The following is a 22,385-nucleotide window of genomic DNA, read 5'->3' on the forward strand; positions in this document are numbered from 1 at the left end:
GAGCAACAATTCCCTTGATATTCTAATTTTCAAGTGCTTTGTATTGTCAATGTGATTTGACCTCAATTACTTCGCTATCAAAACTGCTCCCGATGCCTACACTTCTTCAATGCTTCTGAGATCAGGCCAGGGGAGACACAGAGGGAGGTTCGTCCACCATCCCCCTCATCATTTATTAAGCAACCACGTTCCAGGAAAGAGGATTCGGAAATACTGTACGACTCTACACTTACTCTCAGGCAGCTAAGGAGCAAACAAAGACATCGACCAGGCTTTTACGGGTAATTACAGTCTCCAAAGGAAGCACGATGACGGCCTACGGGGACCGAGAGGGCAGGGCGGTCCGTTCGCTGTGCGAGATACCCGCAGCCAATGAGTGAGGAGATCCGGAGAGAGCGCGTCAGTGCCCCGGATGCCTACATTTCCAGCCTTTAAGGTTTCTCTCCGGCAAATATCTTGGCTGCATCTGCGACCCCGGGCCCCCCACCCATCGTAGTCCCACCTAGAGGGGCCCCCGACTGCGGCCGGCCGCCCGCGCTTCCTCCGCCTCTTCCCATCGCCTGTGCGCCTGCGCGACCGGAAAATTCGCGAAGGTTCCTGAAGCGGAACTGGCCGTTTCCGGAAGCCGGCAGCCGCCCCAGCCTGCAGACGGGTGGTTGCGGCAGGGGAGTTGTAAAGGCAGTGTCTGGCGGTTCCAGGCGTTTGGCCCTGACCCGGAGCGGTGGGAAGAGAAAATGGCCCTGCTGTGCTACAACCGAGGCTGCGGCCAGCGCTTCGATCCCGAGGCCAATTCCGATGGTAAGAGAAGCGCGCCGCCGGCCCTCCCTCCCCTCCACTTCCTCCCGGGGACGCCCTTGGGCCGGAGGGCATCCCGGGTCTCCGCGCAAGCCGGCACCGCGCTGCCCGCGCCGGGCCGCCCCTCCCGCCTGTCCGCCCCGTCCGCCCCGTCCGCCCAAGGGTGCGGGACCGCTCTGCGGGCGCCGCGGCAACGGCTTCTGAACCTCTCTCTCTGCCGCTTCCGGACCCACGGACCCACTGCCCCCTCGGGCGCACGTGTTTGCCCAAGTCGTCTGCTCACTCTCTAATTGGCCTGGAAATTTAGAGCATCTTTATCCTCGCCCCCTCCCCCCCCCCCCCCAGCGTCTCTTAAAGGAATCAGAAGTTAACCAGGTGCTCTGGGCTCGCTTTGCGGTTGGTTTGCTGTGTCCGTATGTCGGAGACAGACCGACATTGACTGGAGGGTTGGGCGGCGGGCGGGTTATCCTAGCGTTTAAGTTCGGCCTCTTTCTATTAGTATAGAAGTGTATTTGTCTGCAAGCCTGCTGTCGATTTATTCATTCGACCTACTCACTGTTTTAACCTTACTCTTTAAAACGTTCTTGGTTAAGAAAATTATTTTGTATCTTTATGCTGTTAAGTTTTGATACATCTGCTCCAATGGGAGATACATTCCTCATCCTTTACTTTGTAGCCATGTTTGTTGGGTATTTTTGCAATGGCCTTTCCATTTAGTACCGTGCGGTGTATAGGATACAGTGATTGAATGTCCTCTACAGCACCCAGGTGTAGAGTTAAGGATGTAAGGTAAAAGTTAGTGATTAGACTAGGTGAACAATAGAACCTGACCAGTGGATTTGAATTTTGTTAGGTGAATGGGATAAAGAAGTGAGTTGAATCCTTGAAAATTGTAGGCATAACACTTTCTCAATTCGACTAGCATATATTGTATGTTTTCTATATGCCAGACATTGGTCTATCACTTTATTATGTTATCTCATTTAACCTTCACAGCACCTCTGTGAAGTGTCCATTGTTATACGCATTTAATAGAGAAGCACGGTTCAGCATGGTAGCAACATGGTTCCTCATTGTGTACGAGGTTAAAATTGATACTTAAAAAATCTTTTTCACCTCTTGAGATGTCTGAATGTTTATCTTGGTGCACAGGTGAATTGGGGACATAATTTAAAATGATGAGATCTTTGGTAGGATTCTGAGGAAAAGATAAGTTTAATCATTTAATGATATTAATATGGAGTTCAGGGAGAAAATCGTGAGACTTAAGTGGATGAAAACATCGAGGAATGAGGGGTTTCAAGGCCCTTTACTGTTGGTAGCCTGCATAAAAAGTAAATTGCTTTAGTGTCTGTACATATTTTACTTTAATATTAAAGGGAAGACTGATGCTTTGTTGAGTGACAATATGTTTATTTATAGGGTGTTATGTACCAGCCTAATTTTAAGGGGAGATGCAGCCAATTTTTTGGAAGTCAGCTTTGTGTGTGTGAAATGGTACAGTGCCCAGGAAAGAGGTGGGGGAAGCCAGGAAAACCAGAGGAGTAGACTGTCTCAAGCATTGAGCGTCAACCGTACTAAATTCAGCAGAGAGTTCCCTTAAGGTTGCTGAAAGTTTATTCGCTTTAGCAAAATTGGGGTTATATTAGAGACTTAGAATAAATACTCCAAGTGAATTGGTTGATGGAAAATGGGGCTAGGGAGTAAAGACAAGAGCTAATAGCAAACTGTGGACTTGATTAGGAGAACGTTTTATGGGATGGGAGAGGTTTGACCTTGTGTATTGACTAAAATAAGAAGACTCCTTTCTAAGATGATAGGACATTTTCATTTGAAACAAAAGTTAAATGAGTGTTTTAAAGAGACATGGTAACTTGCATATGTTAAAAATAGCTATTCTGGAAGAAACACCTCTTCTCAAACAGTATTCAATCCACACGTGCGAGGAAACTGAAACAGCGTGAGGAAACTGAAACAGCTGCAAGAGGCAGAGTCAGAATTTGAGCCAGTGTCAGACTCAATGTTAAAAGCCCTTGGCTCTTAATCGCTACTGTGGTGTAGCTTCTTACGCATAATATTACTTTGGGCAAAACTGGCAAACCTGATTTAAAAAGAAAAAAAAATACTAAAGAGGAAAATGTCCATCTGCTTGTTATGTAGCACTGATTTTCAAATTTTGTTTATACTAGTTGTATGGTTAAGACCTGACTCACTCCTGCTGCCATTCTGCCAGAACTGTCCATTATTATGATCATGCCTCTTACTGTGTCAGACATTATGTGTTTTATGCCTCTGACTGTATGTAAATTTGATATTTGAAAATATTCTACCTGTTCTCTACTTTGATTCCCCTCTCAACTTCATATTCCTCTGCATATTCATTTCTACTTTGAATCTCCTTTTTCAGCCCTCAGCTCCACTACTACCATTAATTAATAGCATCTTCCTAAACTGGGCTTACTTACTGTACCATGAAAATACCTGACACTTTTCTTGCTTCATTAGCTAGAATGGTCTCTAGGTAGTAACGAAGGGAAAACATACTGACTTAATACAGCCATAGGGAGAAAAGTACCAGAAATTAATCATTTTAAGGCGACACCAGGAATCAGAGGTTGTAGACAGTTGAGAACTAAACAGACGTGAAAGTTTGAGCAAAGTAGCCTTATATGAAAATTGCACAGGTGTGGAGCTGACCTGCTTTTTCTGAGCTCATGGTGCTATCTAGCTAGGGAATAAGTGTGTCTATTATCTGTTGTTTTTTTTAATGTAATTCTATATATTGCAGACTATAATAAGTCCATTTTCGTAAGAGTTAAGTAAAACTTGGTGGTGTAATGGGGAAGGGTTAGGGAAATAATAGACTAACAATCATTGACAAGCCTGAAAATAGATTGTAGAATTTAAACTTCTTTTTAATGAGGTTTCTATCTAGAAATTGACACCTGTGTAGGAAAATTAAATTAGCAATTAGATATTGTATCAGTTTTTTAAAATTTGAACCTGTTCTTCCAAAACATCTTTTTAGGGAATCTCTTAGGCAACCTTTATGGATCGATGCACATAAGAACATTTAAATTTGATAGTATTTTTGTAAAAACAGAATATGATGGTCAAAATTTGGAGCTTGACGTTAGGGTACTAAAAAATTTTACAACTAAGATTAGAGGAATACAAAATATAATTTGTTATACTTGAGCTATTTGTGTTTTTATTTATAGCTTTCATACTCAAATTAGAATTTTAACCTTTACTATTTTAATACAATGTTATATTAAGCACTGTGTGTCATGCATCAAATTCGAGCATTACTGAATTTTTAAGGAAAAGTATTACCTGCATATGGAAAAAGGATTATATGCTAACACTGAAGGAAATGATGATTTTTCTTCATTATAAAGTGTTTTTTTTTTTTTTCGTTTGTTTTTGACCAGACGCTTGCACATACCACCCAGGCATTCCAGTCTTTCATGATGCATTAAAGGTAGGAACTTGATACATTTCAGTCTTTTCACATTTGTATAGTAAACTCAGAGGTATAATACTAAATCTTTAATTTCTCATTTTTTTTTTCCTCAGCTTGTGACTCTCTGCTTTCTTAATGACCATCTTGGGGTGCTTTGAGCAAGTGCTCCACTAAAGGCAAAGAGGACAGTAGATGGTGATCTTAAGGGCTTTTCCAGTTTTTAAATTGTTACTTTTATCCCAACTCTCACTTTCAGTGCCCCTCATTTCTTCACTTTGAGGGGAAATGAAAGCAATTGTAGAAGCCATAACACTTCTTAATCTTTCAATATATCAGGCAGGTGCTGTTTAATAAGAGCAGCTCTGAATTTTAGAGAACATTATTATAAATACTTAACAGTGCCACTCTTGGGACAGACATGAAAGTTTAGAGTAATACTGTACAGAAAAGAGATGCCACCTGTTTTCCTTGATGTTCTGTAGAATTAGAGAAATAATAGAATATTGTTTGATCAGGTTTTTTTGTGTTGGGTTTATTGATCTTTTAAAATTTATGATAATGTGGTACATTTTCCCTTGTATATCTCAAAAGAAACTGTTGCAGTGTGGCTGCCATGGTTTTAGGTATTCTTAGGAACATAAACAGTCCTATGTGTTTATAAATTATCGATGCCCTTTGAATTTCTAATTTTACCTTTCAGGGAGTAGTTGGACCTTTCTGGTATTTAACTGTTAGCCACGTATAAACAGTGATGTACAAGCAGATAGCAAGTTTATGTTAATATGGTTAGTTCTGAGTGAGAAAAACAGAACAAACGTTCAGTAGGGCAAATTATGATCTGACTCTTCCTTACATCTTTTTAGCCTCTTTACAAGCTTTTATGGGGATAGAAACTGTGGTTCTGTGGGAATACTCATTTTTGCTGGGGGTGAGGGGATTTTATCTTTACTAAATTGCCATTTATTCTATGTTTGTTTTTCTTGTTGTACTTTGTTTTCCTGTGATGTTTTCCTCCTGTCTCCTAACCATGGGCATACTTCAGTTCTCAGTTTTAGCTTCCTGTTTTCTCTCATTCAGCTCATTCATTCTTGTCCTTAATTTATTCTTGTCACCTCTATGCCAGTGACTTCTGCAACATATTTTCATTTATCTGTGTCATTGGCAAGCACAGACGAGTTCTAAAGTGACCCCTTATTCCAAAAATAGCCTGCCTTTCAAGTTTGCTGCTAGTAATATCACTAACTTTCTAGTCATTTAGTCCATTGCTCCTCTTTTTACTACCCAACTGTTAATTACTCTGATTAATTAAATTTACTGATTTTACTTTGAAGTGTTTTTGTTTCTCTGCTCCGATTCTACTGTTTATTATTGTCTCTATAAACATTTGAAGACTTAGACTTTCCAAGCCTACTGAATTTCACGGCCCGGTAGATTTCAGGCAAAATACATAAATCAGTATGGTGTCTACTGTTGTCAGTTTTCTATTTAACCAAGTGAGAAGTTAAACATTGCATTAACAGAAGAAAAAACATTTTAATATTTAAATTAGAAAAGGCATGTTCAGGGAAAAGAGCAGTCCTTAAGAAAAGACAGTTTTCAACCTTATACTTACATTTAATTTCCTTTTCACATTTTACTGAGGACTACCGTAGATCTCAGATCGGCAGTAGGGAACAATCTATGTCATGTATGTATCCCAATATTCCCAGAATACCTAATTCTTCATATAGAATTAAGACAGTAAAGCTTTTTTCATATAGAATAACTTTACTGGTGACAATATTATCTATATTAATTAAACCTTATATTTAATTTTGTAGTAATTAGTAATTTTTGATCTATATTTCAGTTCAGAGTTAAAGAAAATTAAATTTCAGAATACAGGAAAATATGAATTGTAGAATATTTAACATTTTCCTTTTAAAAAACTTCAAGGGCATATGGTGAAAATAGTCACTACCAAATTCTTCATGCATACATTGAGAAAAACACTGAGGCCCAGATGGATATGTGCAAGGCTGACTCTTAGTCTGAATTTGAGACATCCCAAGCTTTGAGTCTGCTGCATTTTTACTTCCTTATTCTTTGTACTACATTGGAATTATAGATGATAACTTAAAGCCATTTATTGTTTAGCTACTTGATACTTTGTTCAGAAATCTCATATGGCATTACAGTTTCTATATTTGTATGCTTCTAACTGAAAAGATCATTTAACCTTGAAAGATCTAACAGTGCTTAAGCTGCTACATGAATTAATGTTTTTCTGAAAATAGAATGCTTATTGTTGAGGAACAACTATGCTGAGTTTGTTTAGAAACTGAATTATTATAATTATTATCTCTAACTTAATGGATTTTTAAAGTAAAGCACTTCACTTACTCCCTAGATCCTTTAAAATAGTTTTTAGAAATTATAGATTGCTTTTCTTCTAAAAATCAAGTACTATTCTTGAAAACAGAAGCAATTTCTGTTTCCATATTTCAAGGTGCTTCCTTTCATGATGGGTCACAGCACAAATCACTTGTAATATTGGTTAATTCATTTTTTTAAGTCAAAGACTAATCATTTCACTTGATTAGGTGAATTATTTATAACACTTAAAAACTATAAAATTATGTGTATACAGGTTACTTCGGGATTCAAGGAGATAAATCCAAATAGAGTGTTTTAGTGGGTTGTGGTTCTCATACAGATAGTTTTCATTTTTTTTTCCCTCTTATGTTTCTTAGGGTTGGTCTTGCTGTAAGAGAAGAACAACTGATTTTTCTGATTTTTTAAGCATTGTAGTAAGTATTAATGGGTTTCTTTTCCCCTAGATTATCTCCCACAACGTACATATTATGGGGAGCTCCAGAGCTGAGGAGTCTGATTTTGGACATCTTTTGACTAGTCCCTGTTAATTCACAGATAGTACCTTTCTTTTACTCACCTCCCTTCTATGGCATTTAAGATAAGGAATTTATCTGTTTTCGAGATTAAAGTTTCAAGATATTAATTAACCACTTGTCAGTTTAAGTTTATTTTTGATAGCAGTCTTTTTTTTTATTTCTAGTATACTTTATTCCTTTATATACATCAAAATTACATCCTAGAATTTTTTCTTACAGCTTATTATTTTTCCTCTAGCTTTTTATTTATTTTTTTATTGAAGTATAGTTGATTTACAATGTTGTATTAGTTTCAGATGTCCAGCAAAGTGATTCAGTTATATATATACCTATTCTTTTTCAGATTCTTCTCCATTATAGGTTATTACAAGATATTAAATATAGTTCCCTGTGCTATACAGTAGGTCCTTGTTGTTTGATGTTAGTAGTCTTAAAAGACCATCAAAAAGAAGGAACGCAACAATTTAAAGCATTTTCAGTTGGGAACAGTAAATTTTTATCATATCTAAGATATCATAGAGATGCACTATTATTTTGTGTACCCTTAAGAAAGAAATCTAAAGTTGTTAATTAAATGACATACGATTTACCTTATGATTTCAGGGATGTTAAAATGTATGTATAACTCAATGGAATATAGAAAAGGTAGCTAACATTTATTGAATGTTTACCACCTGCCAGATATGGGAAGTATTCTATTGTTTTATTTAATCCTCTCAAAAAAGATCTGAATGCCATTGCCTCCATTTTACTGATGAGGAAACTGACTTTAGAAAACCGTAATTCAAAAAGACACGTGCACCCCAGTGTTCCTTGCAGCACTATTTACAATAGCCAGGACATGGAAGCAACCTAAATGCCCATCAACAGAGGAATGGATAAAGAAGATGTGGTGCATATATACAGTGGAATATTACTCAGCCATAAAAAGGAACAAAATTGGGTCATTTGTAGAGACATGGATAGACCTAAAGACTGTCATACAGAGTGAAGTAAGAAAAACAAGTATCATATATTAACGCATATATGTGGAATCTCAAAAAATTGGTATAGATGATTTTATTTACAAAGCAGAAATAGAGACACAGACATAGAGAACAAACGAATGGCTACCAAGGGGGAAAGAGGGGGGATGGGATGAATTGGGAGATTGGGATTGACATATATACACTATTGATACTATGTATAAAATAGATAACTAATGAGAACCTACTGTATATCACAGGGAACTCTATTCGGTGCTCTGTGGTGACCTAAATGAGAAGGAAATCCAAAAAAGAGGGGATATATGTATATGTATAGCTGACTCACTTTGCTGTACAGTATAAACTAACACAATATTGTAAAGCAACTATACTCCAATTAAAAAATAAATAATTAAAAATAATTTTAAAAATAATGAAGTCATAAAGTTTTTGGAGCCATGTATGTCTCTCTATATATATGAACTCTTGGAATTTGAAATCTGTTGAAATCAACTACCCTTGTTGTTAATAGAAGTGAAACATTTAAACTATTAATTTCTCTGTAAAATGATTATGCCTTATTCTTTGTGATTTAGAAAGAAATAAAGTTTTAACTGGTGGTTTCAAAAAAAAAAAAGATTAATTAACTTGCTCGAGGTCATATAGCTAGGTAGTAGGAGAACTGAGACTCAAATTGGGGCCCTTTTGTAGAATTCTCTGTGTGAGATCTCCAGAATTTGTCTTCTGTAAACAAGTTTATGCTGCACCTTTAATAGAATAAGTAAAGTAGATATTTATTAAGTATAATTTAAAGGCCTGTTTTTAATGCATTATTCGCATGTAAGAACTCATTTACAAATATATTATTTAGAGTTCTATTTTTAGTTTCTTAAAATAAGTCAGTGTGTTAAAAGTGGAGAAAACATGCCCTTGAATTTATTAATAAAGAATTGAAAAATAGTATTTCTATCATGGCATGTGAAGTAGATGATAGGCTAACTCTCAGTGAATGAATACCTCTCACCAACAGGGCTGTACGAAAGGAAGGCATGATAGTGAGAAGCCGCCCGAGCCAGTCAAACCTGAAGTCAAGACTACTGAGAAGAAAGAACTATCTGAATTGAAACCCAAATTTCAGGAGCATATCATTCAAGCCCCTAAACCAATAGAAGCAATAAAAAGGCCAAGGTATACTTTATACAGTTGTATATTTTTGTCACACTTGAATAATAGCATTTGTTCCTGGTATTTCCTCTTCTGATTCGGCATAATATCGTTTGCAGCTACTGTGTAGTTCACCCACTTTTGAACCATTTGGTTTTCTCTTAGATAATACCTTTCATTTCTATTCCCTTGAGGGCATATACACAGTAGAACTGCAGTACAGGTTTGTTCACTGTGTACTCAGTTATGCTCAGGGCGGGGGAGCCACACATCTTTCTTGCGCCTTGGTGTGTATCTTTTTCACGGTGGCATAGTGGAATTCTGTAAAAGAATCGGCCTTGTCAGGGAATCAGTTTGAGTTGAAAAAGAACTTAGAGGCTTTCCTTTCCAATCTACCACTGTTTCTTAAATAATTTTTAGAACATTCTTGATAGAAAAATATTTAATTTCCTTTCAAATAATTCTATTGAAGAAGAATTTATTTTAAAGCAGTTCATTTTAATGTTACTAACTCAGTATTTAACTTTTCCTTGTATTGAGTCAAATTCTGTTTCTTTCATTTGTCCATATTTTGCCACTTAGAACAAGCCTAGTCACTCATCTTTTAACAGTTTGCCTAAAAACTGTTAATCTCATTACTGATCAATTTTTAATGGATTCAATTTACATGGCATATTTGTTAACGTACTTGTAAAACAGCTTTTGGTCATTTTGCAGTAGAGTTACACAGGTACTTCATACTCACCTCCTGATCCACTAGACTCTATTTTACAATCCCACACATGCATGTTGGGTACCACTATTACACCAGGTCTTCTTCATATTGCACTTGAGTATTGAATTGTTTTAGAACCAAAGTACAGGACTTAAAAAAACAGATGGTTTTTGGCCCCAAACATGGCCTTTGTTGATATTTTTATTCACACTGTGGACTCATGATTTTCCCAGCTTTTTCTTTATTGATCTTATGTAAATAAATTTATAGCATCTTGAATTATGCCCGACCAAGATAAGAACCCAAAGAGACTTTCTGATGTTTATTTTGTTTTTTTAACCAAACTACTTAGGATGATTTTATTCTATATCCAGCTTATTCATATCATGAGAGATTTTACCAAATGCCTTACTGGCTGATTTGCCAGTGGGAAAAAAATGTCAGAAAAAGCCAAGAATTTTGGCATGGCTCATTATTAAATATTATAGTGGAGTCTACTATAATTGACAGGATGAGTTAATTTTTTTTTAAATTATGGACTACTACTAATTTCACTTAAGAGAAAGTGAGAGAAATTAAATATTTTATCGTAAATTCATTAGATAGTATTGTAGAGACTGAGGATATAGGTTTTTGTGTACTTTGTTAGTGCCTCCTATATCAGTAGGTTTTTCATTAAGGATGTAGAATGAATAACCTAGGATTTTCAGTTTTATTGTTACATTTATTAATATTCTTAATACTTACTGAGTGCCTTAACCAGATTGTACATATAACACTAAACCATTGTGAAATGTTAGGGGACATTGTTGTTACTGTTTTTTTAACCCTACTAAAACTGCCTTGTGATATAACTGTATCTGAATTTATAGATGCATGTACTAGTGTCCACATAAAGTGAACTACCTCCACCAGTAGGGATATGGATTCACTTAGTACCTGTTTATTGCCTGTTACATGCTCAGTGTTCTGCTTAGGCGTGGAATGTAAAGGTACTTCGCAGTCCCTTCCTTGGAGTTGCTCATCTTAACAAATTTGTATTCTTACTCTTTACTTCCTTCCCATTAGCCCTACTGATTAATAATTTAATGTGTTGACAATAGCATGATTATTTGATATTTAATATCAGAACTTTTCCTGCTAAGACTTAGAAATGTAGCTGTCTTAATAGCAGTTATTGTAAAATACTTTTTAAAGAGAAAAACTTGGTTGACAAGGCATTTGGCGTATCATAAGTAGAGTCTTAAGTATATTTTTACTACAAAGAGATATTTTGGTACATCAGTAATGGTAATAAAGTTTCCAAATTCTCCAGCCCGGATGAACCAATGACAAATTTGGAATTAAAAATATCTGCCTCCCTAAAACAAGCACTTGATAAACTTAAACTATCATCGGGGAATGAAGAAAATAAGAAAGGTAAGGTTTTGTTTTGTATTTTGTGATTTTTTCTGTTCAGTTAACCAATTATCTAAAAGAGACAGGAGCAGTGTAGTTTACTGTATATAAATACGAAAAAGTAGTACATTGTAGTATATTTGTAGAGATGTGGATGGACCTAGAGACTGTCATACAGAGTGAAGTAAGTCAGAAAGAGAAAAACAAATATCGTATATTAACTCATATATTTGGAATCTAGAAAAATGGTACAGATGAACATATTTGCAGGGTGGGAATAGAGACGCAGACGTAGGGAATGGACGTGTAGACTCAGACGGAGGTGGGGGATGAATTGGGAGATTGGGATTGACATATGTCCACTGCCATGTGTAAAACGGATAGCTAGTGGGAACCTGCTGTATAGCGTAGGGAGCTCAGCTTGGTGCTCTGTGGTGACCTAGATGGATGGGATTGAGGGGGGTGGGAGGGAGGTCCAAGAGGGAGGGGATATAAGTATACATACAGCTGGTTCTCTTCATTGTACAACGTAAACTAACACAATATTTTAAAGCAATTATACCCCAATTTAAAAAAAAAAAAAAGTACATTGTAGTAAAGAACTTATTTTTGATTTTTGTTTACTGAATGCTAACCACAAAATGAATATGTGGATTATTCCATTTTGTCTTTATTAAAAATGAGAACCTGTTAATTAAAATTTTTTTCTTCTATTACTCATTACTTTTTAACAGTGAGTTAAAATTTTTTGATAGTTGTAAATGTTTCGTTGTGCGTGATATAAAATATATTCAGTATTCTCTGATCTACACCTGGTATCTGGGGAAAAAAGTAACCCTTTCATGATTTCTTTTTTACATAAGGTTAAGTCATTGGATATAGTATTGCATTGTAGAATAGAAATGTGTCATGTCATATATCAATTTGGGGATATAGGCAAGACTTACTCATAATAGTTGGTTTCTTATTAGCTTTTAAGTGTATTACATGAAAGGTCACACAGAAAACTTAGTTATCTAAAATCATTTTAAAAATCAGTATTTTTTTTGTATTTAGATTATTTTATTAAATACTTGTTTTATGGAATAGTTTACTTTTTTTTTTTTTTTTACTTTTTAAGAATAGCACTATAGTAAACTGTTCTATTTTAATATTTCTATTTTGGTTTTTTTCTTTGTTGTAGAAGACGACAGTGATGAAATTAAGATTGGAACCTCATGTAAAAATGGAGGGTGTTCGAAGGTATATATTGTAAAATTTGTGTTGTGTCATGGAAGTAAATTTTTAATTTTGAGAAAAGAGAGTAATTGACTTAATTAGACAAACATTTGGGTGCCTTTTATGTGTTGGGCACTATTCCATGGAGCAGGGCTATTAACATGGATAAGAGACTGTCTCTAAGGAGCACCGTGTCTAATAGATCATGGGAATAAATAGTTCTAGTTCAGTCAGCATTTACTGAACACTTACTATGTGCCAGACATTGTTTTAGGGGCTGGGAATATAGTATTAAATAAAGCAAAAATCTCTGTTCTTATGGAGCTGATATTCTAATTTTGGGGGAAGGATAACAAATAAGTTTTTAAATGCTGTGAATTTAGGTAGACGTGAAGAAAATTAAGCAGACAAGGAGATTGAGTAAAAGTATTTAAGTGCACTTGTCAGGGAAGTCCTTTCTGATATGGTGACACTAAATCAGAATTCTGAATAATGTAGCAGATGAGTTATGTAAACCTTGGAGTAGATGTGAGAGTAGTATGTGTAGAGGCATTAGAGCTTGGCTACTCGAGAAATGAGAAAGGTCAGTGGGGGCTTGATAAGCGTGCAAAAGTAGGGAGTATGAGAGGCAGGCAAGATTATGGAGGTCCTTATAAGCTACAGTGAGGGGTTTGGGCTTTATTCTAAGTATAATAGGAAGCCATTGTCTGTTTAAGGAGGGGCTTTGAAAAAGATGTCTTTGGCTGATAAGTGGCAAATTTAATGGGGCAGGAGTGGAATCGGGAAGGAAAACCAGCTAGGGTGCTACTGTGGAGACCAGGCATTAGGATATGTTTTTGAGAAGTAGTTAAATGTAGGATGTATTCAGACATCTCAGTGAGGCTTCTTTCTGCCTACTCTATATAATATTACACACCCTCCAACATTCCATACTCTTTTTTCTCCACAGCACTTACCACCTTATTACACACTACTTGTGTTACATATTTATTTTGCTTATGCTCTATCCCATCTAACTTCCCCTTCCCTTCCCCTTTTGCACTAAGGTTTAAAAGGAAAGAATGTTATTTGTTTTCTCTTTGCTGTGTCTTGAGTGCTTAGAACAATGCCTGGCACATGACAAACACGTGTGGAATGAATGATATTTGGAAGTATTAGCAGGACTTGCTAATAAACTGGAAGTGAAGCATCTAGGTCAGCGGTTCCCAACCTTTTTGGCACCCGGGACTGGTTTCGTGGAAGACAGTTTTTCCACGGACTGGAGTGGAGGCAGGGGGGTTGGTTCAAGCAGTAACATGAGCAATGGCTAGCGGCAGATGAAGCTTCGCTCGCTTGCCTGCCGCTCACTTCCTGCTGTGCGGCCCGGTTCCTAACAGGCCGCGGACTGCTACCGGTCCGAGTCCCGGGGACTGGGGACCCCTGATCTAGGTGATTTGTGCGCCATTAACAGAGAAGGAGAAAATGGAGTTAGGGTTGGGGGCAGGTTCGCAGTCTTCCTGCATGTTAAATTTGACGTCACCTTGCTCATTTAGAGATGGAAATATGAATGCATTCACATGTGTATAAGGTAGAAGTAGTAGATAAAAGAGAATGATTAATTCTTGGGGTGAGGGAGCTATCGTGCAAGTGGTAGGGTAATGGAGGAAGATCAGAGCAAAGGTATCCCAGATGAACTTTGAGAAGTGAATGGCAGTTCTATAAATGGACAAAAAGGGAAAGGATATGCCAAGCAGAGGTGATAGCAGTAATATACAGAAAACAAAAATAGTCAATAACAATGGTACAAAATTTGCTGATGTAAAGTTGAGATTAAAAGAGGTAAGTAGGGTCTAGATCCTGAAAGGCTATTATACTGCTCAAAACCTTACTTTAGATCATGCTGGCCATTGAAGAAATTTTTTTTAAGTTTTTTCATTGAAATATTACATTAAATATATAAATATGTAAATTCTGTATAAGCATAAGGGATTTTCACAAAGCAGAGCCCTCCTTATGCTTCCTCTCATTCATTATTTCCTCTCCCAAAGGTAACCACCTTTTTCTATCAACATAGATTAGTTTTGCCTACTTCTGAACTTACTGTAAATAGAATCATGGAACAGGTACTCGTGTCTGTCCTCCTTTGCTTAATAAAATGTTGGTTATCTTGGTTTCATGTAGCTGTAATTTGTTCATTTTCATTGCTTTAAAACATGCCATTGTTTGAATGTACCAATCAATTTATCCTTTCTACTGTCCTGTAAAGTTTTTTGATTAATGTCACTGTGAACATTTTTGTGCATGACTTTTAGGATACATGTACACATTTCTTTTAAGTATATGACTAGAAATGGTGTTGCCGGTTTATAGAGTATGTGTGTGTGTGTGTGTGTTTAGCTTTAACATACTCCCACATAGTTTTACAAAGTGGTTGTATTTACACTCTTACCAGCAATATATTAGGCTGGTTCCTTTTGTTCTACACCTTGGTAACGCTTTGTAATATCAGTCTTTTATATTTTAGCCATTCTGGTGGATGTGGAATGTTCCCATTGTGGTTTTAATTTGCACTTTCCTGATAATGATGTTGACTACCTTTTTGTATGTTTATGGCCATTTGGATATCCTGTTTTGTGACATGTCCAAAATCTTTATCTGTTTTTCTATTAAGTTGACATTTTCTTAATGATTTTAGGGATTCTTTATATGTTTTAGCTACAAGTCCTTTGTCCGAGAGGCTATATACCTTTTCACTGTCTTAATAATGGCTTTTGATAAACAGAGTCTCTTTAATTTTAATGAAATTCAACTTGTTCATCTTTTCCTTTATGACTAGGGCTTTCTGTGTCCTATTTAAGATATCTGTTTATTTTAGGGCCATGAGTATTTTCTCATATATAGAGGCACATTTAAATGTGCAAACGACCTGGAACTGATTATTGTATATGGTGTGAGGTAGATGTAATTAAAGGACTTTAAACAAGAGAGTGATACATGTTTTAATTAGGTAGTAGAGTCCAGAAATTGAAGGCAGAGAAATTAATTAGAATCTTTTAGCATAGTTTCATTGCCTAAAATCTGCTAGTGATCATGAGGAAGTTTAGCAAATTAAACTGACAGATATTTTTAAGTCAGATTGACAGGATTTTGTGATAGACTACATATGGGTAGAGGGTAAAGAGAAATTGAAGAGGACTTACAGAATTTTTGCTTTGAAAGACTGAGTGGATATGGTGCCATCAAATAAGATGGGAAGAAGAGTAGGAGGTTTGGGGGGCAGTAGTGATGTTAAGTTCAGAATCTAACATACTGAGTTTTACGTGCCTATGGAATATCTTCAGGAGGTACACACACCCCGTAATTTGAATTTACAAAAAGTAAATGTACAGAATTTTATTTTCTGTAACTGTAGGATGGTTGCTGTAAATACCAAAATAGACAGAAAATATACTACTGGCTGCATCTATGTTTTATTAACATAACTTTTTGTGAATTCATCTGTAGAGCCTTCATCTACAGCAGCAATGGGGCCCGGATCTTCCAGACAAACCCTGGATATATATATAGGTCTGCAGCTCATTTTACGCTTCGTAGGGAAAAGAAATCATCTGGGACTTCCAGAATCGCTTATTAGATTTTCCATTTTAATTCATAATGTTCACACAGAGTTTACTATGCACATAAATCATCCTATAACTGTATTTCTGATGAGAGTACTAATCTCTTGGTTTCAATATTGTTCTGTAAATTTATAGAACATACCTGAATATGTTTGGCTGTGTCCTCATATGCAAAAGTCTGAAAGTATCTGAATACATCCTTTTGCCTACTTTTATATTTGCCTTTTTCACAGGGAACTGAAACTTAAGCATATCCAAAAAGGAATCATTTTTCATTCCTTATTGGAATGGCCTGAGGTGAATTTATGAATGTTCTAGGTAGCTGTTATCTCTTGGGCATTTTCATAGTTCATAGAGGTCACCAGTACTTGCAAATACATGTGAAATGTAACATTGAGATGTGAAACTCATTTTTTCGTCTCTTTTTCTCTTTTAGACATACCAGGGTCCACAGAGTCTAGAAGAAGTCTGTGTATATCATTCTGGAGTACCTATTTTCCATGAAGGGTAACTTATACCAGACTAATTAAAACTTTATGGTAGATGTTAGAAATGTTAATATGCCTTCAAACATTAAATGCCATGCAGCAATATTAGGTATTTTACTTACATTGTCATATAATTTTTACAATAATCTAGAAATGTGGGTTTTGTCTTCTTTTTACACATGGGAAAACTGAAACAAGATTACAGTGAAGTGGCCGTTGTGATTCAAACCTCATGTTTTTTCCGTATTCCCTTCTATTACAGTGCGATGATACTCTTTCTGTTTGAGCTGAACAGGTGTTTTTTTGTTTTTTTGTTTTTTCTTTGAAGGACTGTGCTGTGCATCGTAGGACATTGGGAATTTTGGGCCCTGGGACACTAAGACATCAACATTGTGGCATCTGAGAAAACCCATACTTTTCCACAGCTCTCAGTTGACAGCCTCTCAATATATTACCCTGTAGTTTATAGAAACACAGTACTGTATTAAAATCTTCCACTCTGCTTCCATATTCTTCAGGACTCAAACCCAAAGTTTTACTGTAATTTTTGTCTTCCAGTGTTAGATTTTTCTCAAGTAAATAATAGTGGGTTTCACCTACTTTGGGCTTGACCATCACAGGTTGTGTAAACAGTTATTTTTAGTTTGTTTGCATGTTCTCACTTTGCTGGTTTATTAAAATACGAACGTTTTCAATCTTTGGTCATACCACTTCGTGGTAGCTTCATGAGGAAACTGGAGTGTGAACTATCAGTGAAAAGCTGATGTTGGATTTTGTGATGGTTTTAAGCATCTTCACTCAGGAACTCCAAAACTGCTATACTAAATGGCATTCTGGTTTTAACTTTAGTCTTCTGGTAGTTTTTTAAGGTTTTTTTTGGGGGGGGGGGGGCGGGGGGTGTTGTTTTGTTTTTTTGTTTTTTAATTTTCATTGTAGTGTAGTTGCTTTATAATGTTGTGCCAGTTTCTACTGTACAGCAAAGTGAATCAGCCATATGTATACATATATCCCCTCCTTTTTGGATTTCCTTCCCGTTTAGGTCACCACAGAGCATTGAGTAGAGTTCCCTGTGCTATACAGTAGTAGGTTCTCATAGTCTTCTGGTAGTTTTAATTGTTTAGTAATTTAGACACTTGTAAGATACTAAAGTTACACACTTATTTCTTTTTTGGTTAAGTCACTTATCACTTAACACTTCTGAACTTGATTGTGAGATTTTATTTCTGAAATTTTTCTATAATAATTTAAAGGATGAAATACTGGAGCTGTTGTAGAAGAAAAACTTCTGATTTTAATACATTCTTAGCCCAAGAGGGCTGTACAACAGGGAAACACACGTGGACTAAAAAGGATGCTGTAAGTAGCATTTTAAAAATAGCTTATTGGAGTGTATTTATCTGAGTCATTTTGAAGAGATTTGAGATTATTCTGTCTTTAGATTAAAGAAAACAAGTTTTTCTCTCTGTCACACAGTAAAGTTTGATGAGCCTAAAAACTGAAGTTAATCTGAGCCAAGCTCTCTCAAAGCACTGCTCTTTGATCAAAATAGCCATTGTGTATGTTGATGCAAATATGTAGGTTTTTGTGAAATAGTTAAGCTAGCCTCAATTGAAGCATATTTTTCTGTAATTCCATACCTTGTTCCCAGTTTTTGTTTTTTAAAAATCACTTTTCTGGTCATTTGATGTTATTAATCATTTAGACTTCTGATTCTCTTTTGGCCACTTAACATCATTCAACCATGTACAGATGTACAAATACTCTTAGTGGCCGAAGAGAAGGATTGCACGCTTGTTTCCTTGGGATTGTTTTGAAAGCCTCTGCTTGCTACCAGGAAATTTATCAAAAGAAAAGAGAAAGCATCAGTGCCTACTTCCCTGACAGCATTTTAAAAAGACTTGTGTCTGTGTAAATAATCCCCTAAAATCCCATTAAATTGTAAGAAGGCAAGCAATTATTTGCTAAATAAATGTTTGTTAGCTATTATTAATGTATCTTAAATTAGTTTTATGTGCTGTATTGGCACTAATAACCTCAAGACAATGAACCTTTTCGGTATGTGTGTCTTTATGTTCAAATTACTTTAGGAATTCATTTAGTCTACATTTGCATATTTTATAGTTTCTGCTTTTTAATAACACATGGGTTTAGGTATTATAAATGTATCCATTAAGTTATAATAATTTACCTACCACAAAACTTCTAGAAATGTTTTATTAGTAAAAAGTGAAATCTCCTTGTATTTTCTCCAAGGTTCAAAAGTTTGAAAGTTTTGCTTTAAAAAAATAAAATGTTGTTTTATGCTCAAAAGTTTTCATAGTATGACCCTTGATGAAACACGTTTTTTGTTATTTTTTAATGCATGTAGTTATCAAGTATTGAGTGTCTAAGCCAGGTGGCTAAGGGCAAAAAAATGTAAGTCATATAAGTAATTTAAATTCAGTTAGTATAATTGTACGAAAATATAAATATTACTTTTTAAAACAGTAGTGTCTCACAGTTTCCTGCATTAAATTACCCTCAGTTATAGAATAAATCACAATTTGTCTTTCAGATAGTTATTGTTATAGCAGTGTATCACTCATAGGTAATAATATTTTCATAATAGTAATCAAAAGATTACTTCCACAAATTCTCACCCTTTTTTGCATGTTATTATGAGAGGATAGTATTCAATAACAACAACAGATAGCTATAACTAGTCAATTATTTTTTCCCAAATTTCAATTTGTAGAAAATAAATGGAAAGTTCTTATGCATGAGGTTAAGATGTTGTCTGGTTTATCCTGCTAAGCAAATGTGTTTTTCACTTCAGTCTTCAAAAGTGTGTTCTCAAATCATAAAACTATAAGATTCTTTGTATTTTATTTTATTGGTTTAACTTGTTGATGGGAGCTTTAGAAGTTGTTTGTGCTTAAAAGCATTAAGGGCTCAGTTTTGTGTGGTATTTTTGTTCTCAATTTAGATGGGTCAAATTACTCTTTTTAAGAGGTTAGTTACGTGGCACTTTGTAAATTCATAAAGTTTCTCTTACATTACAGGGGAAAAAGGTTGTTCCGTGTAGACATGACTGGCATCAGACTGGGGGTGAAGTCACCATTTCAGTATATGCTAAAAATTCACTTCCGGAACTTAGTCAAGTAGTAGCAAATAGTACATTGGTAAGTACACTAAACATCTTTGAGTAAAAATTATACATTATTCTGAATGTTAATGTCTTATAAAACATTGATCTTGTTTGAGCTGTTTTTAAGATCTTTTAATCTTCCCCATTTGAAAATTAGTTTGAAATTACTTTCACAGAAACTATTTTAAATGAAAGTTTCTGCATAGTAGTTATTTCTGAAGCATGGAGATACTGTAGTAGCTTAGAATATCAAATAATAATGGAACTTAATTCTCAATATGAAACTCCAAGTTAATTTTTCTTGTTTTTTTCAAATTAAAAAAGTACAGTATTGGTAATTAATGGTTTTTTCAAATAAAAAAAGTACAATATTGGTTTTTTAATGGTTTAAAAATGGTTAATGGTTTTTCCAAATAAAAAAAGTACAATATTGGTAATTCCTTAAAATAGCTTAAATGATTTTTATCAGTATCTTCTTATTTTTATAATCAGTGTTTTACATCATAAATCTTTACTTTGGTTTTGATCAATTAATCAACTTTTTCTTTTTCAGTTAAATGTGCACATTGTATTTGAAGGAGAGAAGGAATTTCATCAAAATGTGAAATTATGGGGTGTAAGTATTATGAATCCGGCAGAATTTTTTCTTAATATTTAAAATACCATTGTATAATAAAAGACAGTACTTTAGTAAGCATTGATGCAAAGTAGATGTATAACTTACCATTATTTCTTACCAAAAAGTTTCAACTAGGGATAGAAATGGCCTTAGAAGCTTGGAATTTTGACTGTTAGCAATAGGCACAGGCACAGACACGAAATCTTGTTTATCGTTTCAACCTACTTGCCTCTAAAACTAATAAAAGCACCCAGGTGTACTGTAATTCTCTTTGATATGTTGCAGGTGATTGATGTAAAGCGAAGTTATGTAACTATGACTGCAACAAAGATTGAAATTACCATGAGAAAAGCTGAACCTATGCAGTGGGCAAGCCTTGAACTGCCTGCAGCCAAAAACCAGGAAAAACAAAAAGAAGATACAACAGAATGAGTTGAGAAGGAAAAGAAAGTTATTGACTATTTCAGAATTCTTAATATGTGGTGAAGTGGTGGCTTGCTGCTGTACTCTTGTTTTCTTGTTGTTGTTGATGAATCTGGCGTTTCAGGGTCTACAGTAGGTCCAAGCCAAAGTCAGTTTATCTTTTTGTGCCTCCCGTATCCCTTCTGAGTTACCTAAGACTGATTATTCATTTCTCCTCACTAATAGAACTGTAGTTGTGTCTTATACTTGAAGCAGCTAGAAAATAGCTCACAACAGTTACAGCATTTCGTAGTATATTATGTTAATCAGAGAAATGTAAAGAAACATTTGTTTTTACATTTCTTTCTTTTATCCTGTAATTAGTAAAGCAAGATGGAATGTCAAACTTTCAATTAGTTTTTTCATGAGTTTGTGTTCCTATGATACTTGAAAATCTTTAAGGAAGAGATGAAGCTCTGCATTCCTTTTTCCACCCAGCAATTACGTTTTGTGGGGGGATTAACTTGAGGTAATGTACTAAGTAGTAATGGGGAATATATGCATTGATTAACAAATTTCAATTCATTTACAACTAATTGGATTAAAAATTGCATCAGTACCTATATAACTGGCTAAGCAGTATGATTTAAGAGTATAGGAAACATTATAAATAAGAATATAAAGGTATCAATTTGGTTAAAATTCACCATTTTATCAGACTAAGCAATAATGTTAAACATCTTTTTCCTGACTATTTATAAGGTCTTTGTATGGTGTTATGACTGAATTGTACCTAATTTATAGCCTACACCCTCTTAGAATCTTTTATTAGTTACAAAGATCTGGCCTCCCTGATGGAAAAGTGTCTGTAAAGTTGTTGCCTAAAAGGCTTATGGAAATACATTAGAGTATCAGAAAAGTAAATATTTAAACTTTGCTTTATGACAGCTATTACATGTTAAATAAACAAAATAGCTTATTCTTTTGGAGTTTTTTTTTTTTTTAAGGCTTTCATGAACAGCTTGACAATTCTTGGTGATACAATGTTGATTATATATTGTATTTGATTAAATATAGGTATCACAGAATTAGATTGTTTATGCTAACTGAAGTCATTAAAGGATAGTTACTTTTTGAGGCAGTGCAGAGCTCACAAAGAAAACTGATATTAAGACGTGTTACGAAAGCCGAAACTCTGGCAGAACTTAATACGTTTGGGTATGAATTATGTTTATATAGATTAAAATGATTATTTTCTTAAGCTCCTTGAGTGTTTTTCTTTTCTTGGTATTAATGGACTTCTGATACAGAAAAGTTTGCAGAAGTACAATTTCAGTTAATAGTATATCTTAGTCTACTACCCTTAACAGGTAACTATTAGATGTAGTTATATAATTCTTAAACGGTTTAGCTGCGTTACGTATAAAGACAGAAAAATTGGCAGCCAGCTTTCATGACCCTAAAATACCATGGCAAGAAATTTTTGCAGTGAAGATTAGACTCAAACAGAGTATATGTTTCTAGTACTTGGGGTTGTG

The 22,385-nt window shown here is 35.2% G+C and overlaps 1 protein-coding gene and 1 long non-coding RNA gene across 3 annotated transcripts in view; one reads left to right on the forward strand and one right to left on the reverse strand.

Annotated features, from left to right (window-relative positions):
* LOC137771726 (uncharacterized) overlaps positions 1 to 547 on the reverse strand; it is a 33,072-nt gene extending 32,525 nt beyond the window's left edge. Inside the window, exon 1 of the long non-coding RNA XR_011075400.1 lies at positions 234 to 547. This is a non-coding gene — a long non-coding RNA (uncharacterized lncRNA). The remainder of the gene's footprint in view (positions 1 to 233) is intronic.
* Positions 441 to 22,108, forward strand: CHORDC1 (cysteine and histidine rich domain containing 1). 2 transcript variants are annotated; one of them, XM_068555317.1, is made up of 11 exons: positions 442 to 798; positions 4,230 to 4,279; positions 6,994 to 7,050; positions 9,148 to 9,305; positions 11,312 to 11,415; positions 12,578 to 12,636; positions 16,648 to 16,718; positions 17,950 to 18,055; positions 19,741 to 19,860; positions 20,380 to 20,442; positions 20,731 to 22,108. In XM_068555317.1, exons 1-11 carry the CDS (start codon positions 735 to 737, stop codon positions 20,875 to 20,877), a joined length of 999 nt encoding a protein of 332 aa, XP_068411418.1. In that variant the 5' UTR covers positions 442 to 734; the 3' UTR covers positions 20,878 to 22,108. The 2 variants fall into 2 exon arrangements, with proteins under 2 accessions (XP_068411419.1, XP_068411418.1); XM_068555318.1 differs by lacking the exon at positions 4,230 to 4,279 and having other exon boundaries at positions 441 to 798.
* Positions 22,109 to 22,385: the final 277 nt, after the last annotated feature.

Source organism: Eschrichtius robustus, chromosome 11 (genome assembly GCF_028021215.1).
Source record: "Eschrichtius robustus isolate mEscRob2 chromosome 11, mEscRob2.pri, whole genome shotgun sequence".
Classification (NCBI taxonomy): domain Eukaryota; kingdom Metazoa; phylum Chordata; class Mammalia; order Artiodactyla; family Eschrichtiidae; genus Eschrichtius; species Eschrichtius robustus.